Source organism: Drosophila pseudoobscura, chromosome X (genome assembly GCF_009870125.1).
Source record: "Drosophila pseudoobscura strain MV-25-SWS-2005 chromosome X, UCI_Dpse_MV25, whole genome shotgun sequence".
NCBI classification, from domain to species: domain Eukaryota; kingdom Metazoa; phylum Arthropoda; class Insecta; order Diptera; family Drosophilidae; genus Drosophila; species Drosophila pseudoobscura.
The window spans coordinates 64,239,904-64,253,379 of NC_046683.1; the positions used below are offsets into that span (position 1 = coordinate 64,239,904).

Below are 13,476 nucleotides of genomic sequence, written 5' to 3' on the forward strand. Positions count from 1 at the left end.
CTGAGGAAATTGAAAAAAGACGGTGCTCGTACTCCCCTCTGGTTCCTGGTTCCTGGTGGAAACAGCCGTTGGTTTACCCACGTGCCAAGCGGCTTAAAAAACGAACCAGGAAGGAATCGGGCAAAGGAAAGACAGGCCACGCCACGCCAGGCCTCGTCCTGCGGTGGAGGTGGAGACATTTGCATGCGACTTTTAAATCAATTATTGTTAAATATTTATTTCTTGACAGTCCATTTCGGCGAAGGGGAGTTTGGGGTGTCTGGTTGTGTCTGTCGGCTGTGCCTTTGCTGTTGCTTTTGGTTGGCCATATTATCCTAACATAAATTACATGATTGATTTCATTCGAAGGGGCAACAATACGAGTGCTCGGAGAACAGATCGGCACAGAATGGAACACACTTTGGCGCTGGGAAAACAATGGAGAGAATGGAGAGAAGAAAGCAAACAAAATGCAAATTCGCTCGGGTTTTTTTTTGGCTTGATTAAAAAGCTTAGAAATTAGCATATCATTTGTGCAGCTATTTGTTGGATACTCGTACATTATAAATATATTGATTGCCTGCAAGGGGGATAGCAGGAGGCTAGGAGGAGCTGCTAGAAAGGAGGCTCTTCATCTGCGGAGCCTTTAACCAACTATGCGCTACCTTGGGATGTGGATGTGGATGTGGATGTGGATATGGACAACATCTTTGCTTTCATATATTTTTCATTTTTTCGGTTGGCATTTTTATTTGTATTTTTTACGCTCCAGAGCCAGGAGCCTCAGCCGCAGCTTCAGCTTCAGCTTCGGCCTCTGCATCGTCGTGTGTTTTGCTCAGTGGCGCGTTGACATCGCCATCAAAATGCTTTGACGTGGTTTTTGATTGACAGGAAACTCATAAATAATTCATGTCATTAAATCATGTTACATTTTTTTCTCTTCTCCTCTCATCTGGGGCTCCTCCTCTTCCTTCCTTCTTTCTTTCTTTCTTTCATGCAGCAGTGGCAGTGGCAGTGGCAACATCTTCAGGTCCAGCTTCATTGAAACAAGTTTCTCCAAGTGGAGTGACGGACATTTGGGCAGCACAGCAGCTCTCCTCCATGGTCCTCCATGGTCCTCCGTGGTCCCCCGCTTCGCCTGTGCTCCTGTGCACTTCTCTAGCAATTAAATGTCAAAAACTGTTTCTCTTCTCGCCTTCTCCTTTCAATGTAACTCAATTCCACTCTCAGATTTCTGAGATTTCTTTTCCCTCTGATTCCTCCTTGGCCATATTCTTTTTTTTAATATTTTTCCGCTGTGGAAAACTTGAAGAAAATAAGTTTTCAATGAATATAATTATGCAAAACAGCCGCCCAGTCGCACTCCACTTGGCTGGACCTTAAGAGGCTCTGGAAAAGGGACATTAAAATTATATGAAAGCTGCTTGGCGCAATTTAAATATTTCCACGCCTGCTTTTCGTTCATTTCCACGCTGTCATAATATTTTATTATTGCTTGTTTTAATTCCTTGTTTCATGATTTCACAATCTCTGCAGCTTTGGCTTTCCCTTTGGTTTTCCTTTATTTTCTTTCCTTTCTTTCGTTCTGTCATCTTTTTTCTGTCAATTGTCCTTCAGCGAAAAGTTTTTAATTTTCATCAAAAGATTTCTCTGGCTGCTGTTTTTAATGAAATTTTGTCCGCTTTCCCGTAAAGGATTGCTTCTGGTCGCGGGCCGTGGCAATGGGCGGGGCTCCGCCACAATTTGCATAATTTTTTATCAGCCATTTTTAATTTGCGATTTCGCGCAGTCGAGTGCGTGTCCTTAAGGAACTTTTCTCCGAAACTTCGCTCCTGCATGGGAGCCTCTTTTTAATTCAAGTAATTTATGATCTTTTTGGGCTTTAAATGATATACGACCATTTGCTGGGGGTCTCAGAGGGGCAGAATCAAAACTCTTCAATTCACATTGGGCCATACAGCCGATATTTTGGCATAAATTCGAAGGAGAGACTTGAATTTGAGTACAGTTGGTGGTAATGTGCATAAGGACTGGGAAAAATTTCTTCCTTATCCGACCACGCCCACTGCTACTGCCCATATTAGGTTCAGCTTTAACTAGTTGGTGAGTTTTGTTGAATAATCCATTAGTATTGACGAGATTCTTTGATTCTTGTAGAAAATAACCATTAAAAATGCATCTCCTTAAGTTGTTCGCTGCCGCATAAGATGATTATTATATACTTATTTCATTGTTTTGCTCCGTGCTTGAGCTAAAAATATATACATATCTCTTCAGTTGCTTAAATATCAAGCTCGAAACAGTGAGAGCATTTCTATAATTATCAATCCAATATTGAGCAGCGCTTGTAGAAAAATTCATAGATGCATTTCTTGTGATTTAATGCCTGCAGAAAAGCAGTTTAATAGCCTGAGAGTCAGACATTCATTATATGACCGGTCATCGCTTCCATTAGATATAATTAAATGTACCATAGATTAGTCGCTCTCAGCCCTCCGTCACACCGGTATTATCGCTATTCGGCCAGCTCATAGGAGGATATTCTATCTTCTATCTGTCTGGGAATCTGGCAAATCATTTTAATTGCTTTGCCACTCTCGAGCCCTGACTCCTGCCTCCTGCAACACCCAATCCCTGGCCAACACCCGGGCCTTAGTCTTTGTTGTTGTCGATTGTGTGCGGCGATAATAATTACACGTCACGCTGCCACGCAATCAAAACATTATTTGTGCAAAATCACGGAACTGAACTGAAGCGGAAGTGATGAAGGACTTATTGGCTGCACGCGTCCGTTGGCGTTGGGTTTGGCGACGGCGACGGCGACGGCGTACTCGTCGTTGTCCTTCGCAAAAAAAAAAGTTAAAAAAATATTTTGTAGCACCGTCCTCGGTCCCGCACCCCATTTGCATTGCACCCAAGACTCATCCTGTACTCGTAGTCGTTTGGTCCTTTGGTCCTTCCGTCCCGTGTTAAATTCAACGCAACGCGTGCGGTCACGTGGCTGGGGGACACGCCCACTTTCATGATAGTCACAATCGGCAGCCGAGATTTAAACAAAACGTTGCCACCGCATCAAACGTCATTCATGGCTGATGGACTCCTTTTGCCAGCGCCAATCACTCAGCGGCAGCGGGAAGGAGAAACATCAGGCAGCAGGAAGGAGCAACGGAAAATCGTTGAAAATTATGTAAATTGTTTTTCGGGCGAAAAGGAAAGGAGTGCGAAAATTTGCCTAAATGCTTTATAGGCCTCCCCCAGCAGCGACAATGGGAAATGGGAACAGGTTCATCGGATGCTGCCCCAAATCGTTGCAGCAGGCGAAAAAAAGCCAAACAATGTGACAGAAACATATGTTGCCATCATCAACAGTTAAACGAGGGGACAATCCTTTGACAGGAGTCTCATAATTCGCAATGGATCACAGATTGTGGGAGCATTTGAGGTGGGTCTGGGAGGTGGCTTATGCTGTATACTTCGCATATATTTTGGAATAGGTACGTATATTCTCAAGCTACTAGTATGTATATTTCAGCTTCAGAATGGCTTCCCATCCCCCAGCATCCGTTTAGAGACTCTTGCCACCCCATTTTTTGCCACAGTCCAACAGATCAATGGAAAGATATCATTTCGCATTTGTTGTATATTGCTTCCTGTACACTATTGCCATATACATTTCATATTTTTCCCACCATTTCGTGTGACATCCATCCCCATACCCATCCCCATCCCCTGTCCACATGCCCTGTGCCAGCCCCTTTGGACGACACACGTCCGTGGCAATAAAAGCGCAAACGTTTCAATTCCGTTGCGGCTGACAAATGCACGGAAAAAATGCCATCGTTTCTGCCCCAAATATATAGTATATATTATAATGATAAAAAGACAAACGGCAGAATACTGGGAACGGACAAAAGTTTATCTAGATGCTGTCGAGTGTTTTGATTTGTAACGTTTCTCACTTCATTATTATGCAATAAATAATGGCATCTACATGTCTCTCGTATAATATAATTCAGAGGGGCGAGAATGCAGAGGGTTGTTCTTGATGAAGGGTCGTGGTCGTGGTCCTGGTCCTGGTCCTGGTCCTCTAGACAGCGGAAGTAGAGCGGAGCTGAATGGTCAGCATTCAGCATCCGCGTCTGTGGAAATTAATGAGCCCTAACATGACAAAGTGAGTTTTTTTTTCTATCTCTCTGAACAGCGGAGGAAGTGACCAATCTAGCAGGGACCCCATTTTTGAAATGCGGAATTTCTTACATTTTTTGGCGGTATCCATTTAGAACTCCGCCAGGAGTTATCCTGTTAGATGTTTAGTTCGAAAAGCTTCAGCTTGCGCACCAGCTGTAAAGTTCATTGCAATTTTCCAGAGCTTAGCAGAGTTGTGTGGAGTGTAGCACCCCAGTGACATAACCTTTGACCTTTCCGAGAGCTTTGGAATAAGCTTTTGCGAAAGCGTTGCCAACCATTGCAGAAAAGATTAAATAAAAGCACCAAGCTCTCATCCAAGTTAATTTCCAAGGGCTGCTTTAGCTTTAGCAAGCTTTATTCATTCATGCATTCATTCATTTACTCATTCAATCATTCATTCATTTGCACCCCCTAAAAGCGTGCTGCAAGCTTACGCATAATGAACCCTTGTGCAAAAGCTTCGCCCAAAAACCCACCCCTGCATTACAGAGCACAGCAGAGCAGAGCAGAGAGCACAAGAGCACAAGCGTCTATGCTTCTGTGCTTCTGTGCTTCTGTGTGCGTTGGTATGCCGTCAAGCTGCTCTCTCTCGCTCTCTTGTGTGCTGTGTGTGACACAAAGAGGAGTGTCAAGCAGCATAAATTTCAGCATACAAAATTCCACACACAAGCAACGCGTCGAGTAAATTTTCGGCAACTTTTCCGGAGAAAAATCGAGTGTAAATACGCTGAAACAAAATCAAGCTGAAGCTGAAGAAAAATTCAAAGTTCCTAGCTCATAGATCTAAGCAGAAATCGGTGTGAATTAATTCGTTAGCGGTAAATGTTGCAAGTCTCAAACGGTGTGCTGTGTGTTTGTTTTTTTTGTTTTTTTTTTTCGGAGTCCAAATGGGCCCAAGTGGCCGATGGGATAAATCAAACAAGTTTCAACGTATAAAAACGCGGCCCCCAGTGAGGCCCGCAGTGCGAATGGAAATCTTTAAGACATCGTGCAATCATAAATAAAACATAAATTATGTTTTGCTGGCAGCAGAAATAAAACCATCAAAAAGGAATGAAAATGCCGAGCAACAAAAGCGTACGAACCCGAGCGGATATATTTTGATTTTTTTTTATAAATAGAAAAATCAATTTCGCACGCAGCAGCGGCAGCGGCTGTAGCCAGCAAAAAGAGAGAGCACTCTTATGCTCGCTCTCCCAACAACACACACACGCGCGTGCTCCCTCTTTTTTTGTTTGGCGCAAGTGTGGTGCCTGTGTGTGTGTGTGTGCAAGGTATATTTGCTGGAGGGTGTCATGCTTTATCATCTATTTGATATCTATTGTGTGTGGTCTGGCCGAGGGCCTTACTTGCGACAGATCTCACCGCAATCTCATGTATTGTCACAACACAAATAAGAGTGGATACACCTCACCCTGCACAAAATACGCCTTGGGCTTGTCTGTGTGTCTATTATAAGTCCAGTGCGAGAGAACCAGTGGCTGCCACTGGCACTGCCTCTGCCCTGTGCCGTTGTGCCATCGAGAGAATAATTGAATCTACTCGTAGTTCAAGTGTTTTTGTTGCACCATTTGTTGTGCTTAATATTGTTATTATTTGTTTAAATTATCGCCAAAAGAAGCCACAAACTACGCAGGAGGCAAAAACGCGCGCGGACCAGCCTCCTCTTTTATCTTAACAAAAAATACTCTAAAGCAGATTCGCATACCCTGCATTAGCTGGTGCCTGGTCCTTGGCCCTTGGTCCTTGGTCCCTGGTGCCTGGTGCAAAAGTTGATGCCAAACCCTTTCTGATATCCTGTTTACAACAAATTACGAGTTTTGCTGCAAATTGAATTTGTGCCGCACGCAGCAGAAGAAACAAGGAACAAGTGGTTGACAGACAGAGTGCTATCTATAGAGGGGGACGCAGGGCCCAAGTTAATTTCCGTTGCTGTATCACCCACCCACACCCCCACCCCCACCACCATCACCATCAACAAAAAGAATGAAAAAATAAGGAAAATCATTTCTATTTGGTTTGAACTGGATAGAGGTGGTGGAGCAGAGAGGGAGAGGTGCTTGCTGGGGTGGGTGGTTGCCTAAATGGGTGGCTGCTAGGTGTCAGAGTTCCACTAAGAATTCTGGCTGTTGCTGTTGCTGTTGATGTTGCTGTTGATGTTGCTGTTCCTGCTGTTCTTATGGAATCTTTCGAAATTGACAACAGCAGCGGCAACAATCTCAACAACAAATCAAATAAATTAAATTTACACACATAGTTAAATTAGTGAAAATTGAATAAAACAGAAGAATAGACGAGACAGAGACAGAGACGAGACGAGACAAGAAGAGAAGAGGCACTGAAACGTTTTGATAGAAAACGTAAATAAAAGAGTCTCTGCCTGAGAGAGACAGTGCGGTGCGTGAAAGAGAGCAGCACACCGCCAGAAAACGTGCGAGCAAGTGAGGAGACAGACACAGAACGTGCGGATACGGATACCCCAAGAGGAGGCAACGCTAGAGAGAAGACAGCTCCAGAGAACGTGTGGGAGGAAGTTAGCAGACAGTCCCTCATTGGAAGAGGAAGACCAAAGTGAGAATAAATCGCAAGGAGAGAAGACAGCCCCGTGAGGAGGAGAAACCGCCAGAGAGAGAGCACTGCGGATTGGAGAGACAACCGCCCGCTGGCTCTGCGCCACACAAGACCCCACGAGACACGGCACGGCACGGCACGGCGAGGAGAACGTGTCGAGCAACAAATTAATAATAAAATAAAGAAACACACAAATTGAAGAAAACAACAAAAGTCGCAGTAGCAGAGACACACTCACAGGCAGCAGCAGCATCCGAAGCAGCGATAGAAGCAGAAGCAGAAGCAGCCGCGGGAGCAGCAACAACGTTGCCAGAGGCACAGACGGAAGATGGGCTGCGGGCAGAGCAAGATACATTTGTATCCCAGGAAATCGAAGAGTAAAGCTAATGGCAAGAAAGGAGGACATGGTGAGTGTTGGGTGAAAGCGGGTGAAAGAAGGAGGGAGCAACGGTTGGGAGGATATAGAGGTGTCGAGGTCGATCGGGAGGCTACAGAGTTACCTTCCCTTCCCCTCCCTTTAGTTCCAATAACAAAAGCTTACACGCATGACGACATCAATTTGCCTTCAATCTTGCCATACATGTATGTGTGTGTGTGCGTGTGTGTGGCTGTCTCTCTGCGAGTGTGTGCTTGCTTGTATCTGTGTGAGCCACCTGTTTCCACACAATGAGGACATCATTGATTAATATGTCACTAGCAGCAGAACAGAGAAAGAGAAGACCTCTGCTGTTCCCCGAGAGGGGACCCATGCATTCAGCCAAGTAATAAAGGCCTACATTTTTAAAACCCCCATTTAAAAATCCCCATTGTCTATATATATACTATATACACACACCACGTGCATAAGTATGTGTGTGTGTGCGTGTGTGTGCCTGCTCTTAAGTTTATAAAAATGTACAAATCTAACCTACATGGGCCAAACTTTTGACTATGCCCCACTTCCACTGCACGTTCAACGGTGTTCACCTTCCTTCCCTATCACCACTTCGTCTGCTTCCTCCACTCTATTCTCTTTCTCCTTTGTGCTTTCTCTCTCTCTCTCTCTCTCTTTGTGTGAGTGCGTGTGTGTATGTTTGTGTATAATTAACTGCTAAAAAAGCAACTTGTTGTTGCAATGGGCGCTACGATAAGGTGGGTGTGGTCTGCCCCCAAGGGTCCTGCTCTCTCTCTCTCTCTTCCTCTTTTTTCATGTGTGTCTGTGGCTGTGTGTGTGCAAAAGGGTTCAAGCCAAAATGTATAGCATACACAAAGGCGCCATTGTGCCATAAACGACCCAAATTTCTCGTTTCTCGTAGGCGCAAGCTACGCTTACGCTTACGCTTCGTTTCGTACGGGATCCTAGATTAATTATTCATAATAACCTTCGTTTCGTGGCTTTGGATTTCCCTCTTCTCCTTGTTGGATTCGCATTAAAATGCATAACTCCCTTTAATTAAATTTATGGCCATCTTTTAAGAAGAGGCCCAAAGAAATATTAGGTACATAGAAGCAGGTCTTGACCGAAAGTTATGAAAGATGAATGTAACTTTCTCGAATCGGTAGGCCACACCATGTCCTGGGAGAGCGCCAAGTGCTGCTATCAATGTGTGTCACCGGGTCTCGGGTTCTCGAACGAACAGCAGTTGCAAGTTCACTTTATTGCTAAAGTTTTGCCACTTTGTGGCACTCTCGGAATTGCCAACTCATCTTCTATAATGTTCTCTGGTCCTTGGTCTTTTCGCAGCCGATTCAGATGCCGAAACGGATGAGGACGAAGGCCACATCGAGGACGCCGAGAAGGCACAGCAACGCGACCGCGAGAAGCACGAGGAGAGCGAGGAGCAAAGCAATAAGGATATCCAGGACTCTGACGAGGATGTGGCCGTGTCACTGCTGCGTGCCAAGAATCTATCGTTGCTGCAAAGCCAGTAAGCAATTCCTATACGAAAGGATCTCCTCTGAACGCCCCACTAACAATGTTCTCCCCATTTCCAGGGAAATATCCTCAAGCCAACAGAACTTTTTCCGCATGCTGGACAGAAAGATCGATGAGGTGAGTACTGAAGATTATTCCGGCAAAACACTCTAGTAACCTATGACCCCTGCAGGGTCCCGACTACGACTCGGCCAGCGAGACGGAAGTCGCCTTGGAGGAGGCACGTCTGAATGCCCTGCGCCAGCATTGGGAGTCCGCGAGCCTCACCGCCTCCATTTGCTCCTCCGCCAGCCGCTCGCTACAGACTACGCCCATCCGGCAGGTGCAGGTGCCGTTGAAGCAGCCACCGCGAAGCGCAGGGCTCCTACTCCAGCCCTCAGCGGCCTGTGGTACGATGGCCGCGACGGAGTATCTACCTCAGCATGTTTTGGCGGGGCGACAACAGCAGCACCAGCAGCAGGCCGCAGTTCTCTACCAGCAACAACAGCAGCAGCAGCAGCAACAGCAGCTTATCCTCCTGCCCCAGATGGATGCCAACATTGTCCATACGTCCACTGCTGCAGCCGCAGCGCAGCTTGCCCAGCTCCAACAGCAGCAGCAGCTCCAACAGCAGCAACAGATCCATCAGCAGCAGCTCCAACAGCAACAGCAGCAACTGTACCAACAACAGCAGCAGTATATGCTGTCCCTTCCCGCCGGAGTCATGCAGCAGAGCGTCAGTCCCAAGCGACTGATGTATGGAGCGGCGCCCTCGCCGCCGATCAGCTCCTGCCCTGTATCCGCAGCCCCTCCTTCCGTTCAGTATATCACAGCCGGCTCCCAACTCATGCAGCAGCCGGGTGCAGCGGGTTTCCTTAATGGCGCCGGCGCCAGCGGGGTGGGAGTGGGAGTGGGAGTAGGACGAGCGCCTTTGCAGCTGGCCTACTACGGCGCACCGGGCACTCCCCCCCAGGGAGCTGCGACATCGGCTTCCCTGAATGCCCCCGAAACGTACGAAATACAAACCGCTCCACACAGCCAAAGTCAGCAACAGCAAAAGCAGCCGCCACCGCCACCGCCTCCGGGTGGCTACTACGGCGAGATCATGCACGGAGTGCAGGTAGGATCAAAACGAACTTAACTTACAATAGATCCTAATAGATTTGTATGTTCTGTATGTCTTTCCAGCAGGCCGCACCCGCTGCGGAATACAAGTTTCCGGCGGCCATTAGCGTTCAGCGATTGGCGCCGCAAGTGCAGCGGCAGCTGCGCGAGACGCAGGAACTCATAAAAGACTCGTGCCCGCAGCTGTATGCCGCGGGCTATGGCAGCCCAGGACCACCGATACGCAATCCCAGCAGAAATCCAACTAGAACTAGACCCACCCTGGAGACCCAGTTCTCGCAGGAACTATCGTGATATCTATATATGTAACAAACAGCAAGCAAACGCAAACGCAACCGTAGCAAAGGATAAAACCACATTCTGAACAGAATCAGTGTTAGATAAACCGCAGCCAAAGAACAGGAAGAACTAATTAACCAAAACTATAAAAAACTACAAGAAAAAAAATCGCGAAAAGCCAAAAAAAAATCGAAGAAAATCAATTAAGAAATTGTAAAACTGCACTCGATGTTTCAGACCCCTCCCGAACCGGGTAGATTGTGCCCCCCCATATACGACAAAACTATACGCGTATTAATTACTAAAACCACGGTTGCCACTATTAGTCCCAAAACACCAAAACTGGTCCTCTTTTTGATCGCTGGCCCACTTTTCCACCAAATGGTCCCTTTTTTTGCTTCTATTCATAGTTTTAATTCGATATTATTACATAAAGATTTTGTACAATGACAAAAGCTATTATAAAAACGTCGTTTTATAGGTATAATGTCGGTCAATCGATACCAATATTTCCACCGATCACAAGAACGCTCAATACAGCCATAACGACATACAAATGTGAGGTCGACTTTTGCCAAATTTAATGATGATCGTTTGCGAAATTGATGTCCTATTTTCTGATGCCAAAAAGAAGTCAATCGACCCCAAATTCGAGGCTGGTCCCATGGCATTTCTTTGAAATCCTTAACAAGCACATTTTCCAAAGGCAACCAAAAAAATGAGGCATACTTTTGGGGTTCCTCTTTCACTGTTAAGCATAAGTCCTTCAAGAACTTGAGGTCTCATCCGAACCCAAGCAATCAAGTATACTTTTCCGATCACAAGAAGTCGTGGCACGCCCAGAATGGCCTTCTAATAGCTCTAGTAAAGTATGATTGCTACTGATTACAGAAATCATGGCATTCTTTTGGGCGGATCTGTAGTTAAAAAGTAGATGTCCTCCCGGTCACGAAATGACATGCCACGCCCCGATCGGATGCCGTTTGGCAGAGATATAGCGTGAAGAAGAAACCAGTATTTGGTGTGAAAATCAGAATCTTTCGAAGGCTATATCTTAGTCAAATAGGGCCAGATCGGTGAAGGACCAACTTTCCCAGGATAGCGAGGATCCAGCCCGTCGAACGGCATCGAAATCTCGACTAGGAAGACGGGGTCGATTTTTGGCAAATTTAATGATGGTTACATCATGATTTTTTGCGAAAATCGTGAGGACTCGGATGTCCTTTTTTCTGGTGCCAATCGCTTGGCAGGACTCTCCCGGTCTCGAAATGACATGCCACGCCCAGATCGGCCCATAAATAGTCCAAATATAGCGTGCAGAAGAAACCAGTATTTTAATGGTGTGAAAATCAGAATCTTTCGAAGGCTATATCTTAGTCAAATAGGGCCAGATCGGTGAAGGACCAACTTTCCCAGGATAGCAAGGATCCAGCCCGTCGAACGGCATCGAAATCTCGACTAGGAAGACGGGGTCGATTTTTGGCAAATTTAATGATGGTTACATCATGATTTTTTGCGAAAATCGTGAGGACTCGGATGTCCTTTTTTCTGGTGCCAATCGCTTGGCAGGACTCTCCCGGTCACGAAATGACATGCCACGCCCCGATCGGCCCATAAATAGTCCAAATATAGCGTGCAGAAGAAACCAGTATTTTAATGGTGTGAAAATCAGAATCTTTCGAAGGCTATATCTTAGTCAAATAGGGCCAGATCGGTGAAGGACCAACTTTCCCAGGATCGCGAGGATCCAGCCCGTCGAACGGCATCGAAATCTCGACTAGTAAGACGGGGTCGATTTTTGGCAAATTTAATGATGGTTACATCATGATTTTTTGCGAAAATCGTGAGGACTCGGATGTCCTTTTTTCTGGTGCCAATCGCTTGGCAGGACTCTCCCGGTCACGAAATGACATGCCACGCCCCGATCGGCCCATAAATAGTCCAAATATAGCGTGCAGAAGAAACCAGTATTTTAATGGTGTGAAAATCAGAATCTTTCGAAGGCTATATCTTAGTCAAATAGGGCCAGATCGGTGAAGGACCAACTTTCCCAGGATCGCGAGGATCCAGCCCGTCGAACGGCATCGAAATCTCGACTAGGAAGACGGGGTCGATTTTTGGCAAATTTAATGATGGTTACATCATGATTTTTTGCGAAAATCGTGAGGACTCGGATGTCCTTTTTTCTGGTGCCAATCGCTTGGCAGGACTCTCCCGGTCTCGAAATGACATGCCACGCCCAGATCGGCCCATAAATAGTCCAAATATAGCGTGCAGAAGAAACCAGTATTTTAATGGTGTGAAAATCAGAATCTTTCGAAGGCTATATCTTAGTCAAATAGGGCCAGATCGGTGAAGGACCAACTTTCCCAGGATAGCGAGGATCCAGCCCGTCGAACGGCATCGAAATCTCGACTAGGAAGACGGGGTCGATTTTTGGCAAATTTAATGATGGTTACATCATGATTTTTTGCGAAAATCGTGAGGACTCGGATGTCCTTTTTTCTGGTGCCAATCGCTTGGCAGGACTCTCCCGGTCACGAAATGACATGCCACGCCCCGATCGGCCCATAAATAGTCCAAATATAGCGTGCAGAAGAAACCAGTATTTGGTGTGAAAATCAGAATCTTTCGAAGGCTATATCTTAGTCAAATAGGGCCAGATCGGTGAAGGACCAACTTTCCCAGGATAGCAAGGATCCAGCCCGTCGAACGGCATCGAAATCTCGACTAGGAAGACGGGGTCGATTTTTGGCAAATTTAATGATGGTTACATCATGATTTTTTGCGAAAATCGTGAGGACTCGGATGTCCTTTTTTCTGGTGCCAATCGCTTGGCAGGACTCTTCCGGTCACGAAATGACATGCCACGGCCCGATCGGCTCATAAATAGTCGAGATATAGCCAAAGAAAAAATTAAATCTGACGTCAAATGGGCGATACCAGGCGAAAATATGATGATCCTTGATGGAGTCCTTACTAAGGATACTTGACCCAGTACTACAATTATATTTTCTTTTTTCGCTATTTGTGGCCCGATCCAGCCGTTCTATGGTTTCCTGTCACGTGGAGAACATCCTTTCTTTTATAGAGTCCTTGTAAAGGATACATTTTCTTCCCAAGTCAAAGATGTGAACTCTTCTCTGCTATTTGTGTGCCGACTTCGGCTGATTTGGCTTCCTGTAATCGTAAGAATGTCTTTGAAGGATTACTTATCAAGGATCAATAATACTTCCCCTCATACATATTAAGTTTTCTCTACCATTTCCTGGTTTGGAGATCTGGGCGGTCCATGGCTTCCTGAAATCCCAAAAATATCCTTTTCAATGGGGATTGATACTTTCCCAGGATCGTGAAGTCCAGACTAATGTTCGGCAACCGAAATCTTGACGAAGAGAAAGGTATCGTGGCTTTAAAGCGGCTCAAGAAAGGTCAGTTTT

At 45.9% G+C, this 13,476-nt stretch overlaps 1 protein-coding gene across 9 annotated transcripts; it reads left to right on the top strand.

The window, feature by feature from the left end:
- Positions 1–4,627: 4,627 nt before the first annotated feature.
- On the top strand, positions 4,628–11,167 carry tow (target of wingless). Of its 9 annotated transcripts, none has more exons than XM_033383384.1 (6): positions 4,628–4,885; positions 6,425–7,145; positions 8,462–8,645; positions 8,713–8,770; positions 8,826–9,752; positions 9,821–11,167. In XM_033383384.1, the coding sequence occupies exons 2-6, from the start codon at positions 7,067–7,069 to the stop codon at positions 10,049–10,051; spliced, it is 1,479 nt and encodes a 492-aa protein (XP_033239275.1). In that variant the 5' UTR covers positions 4,628–4,885; positions 6,425–7,066; the 3' UTR covers positions 10,052–11,167. The 9 variants fall into 9 exon arrangements, with proteins under 9 accessions (XP_033239275.1, XP_033239276.1, XP_033239277.1 ...); XM_033383385.1 differs by having other exon boundaries at positions 6,434–7,145; XM_033383386.1 differs by having other exon boundaries at positions 6,453–7,145.
- The last annotated feature ends 2,309 nt before the right edge of the window (positions 11,168–13,476 follow it).

Excerpts from the sequence above, each read along its gene's own strand:
- tow (XM_033383384.1), top strand. The coding sequence starts at position 7,067 with ATGGGCTGCGGGCAGAGCAAGATACATTTGTATCCCAGGAAATCGAAG. Across the intron at positions 8,771-8,825 it reads TGGACAGAAAGATCGATGAG|GGTCCCGACTACGACTCGGC; the intron begins GTGAGTACTGAA and ends TGACCCCTGCAG. Across the intron at positions 9,753-9,820 it reads AGATCATGCACGGAGTGCAG|CAGGCCGCACCCGCTGCGGA; the intron begins GTAGGATCAAAA and ends ATGTCTTTCCAG.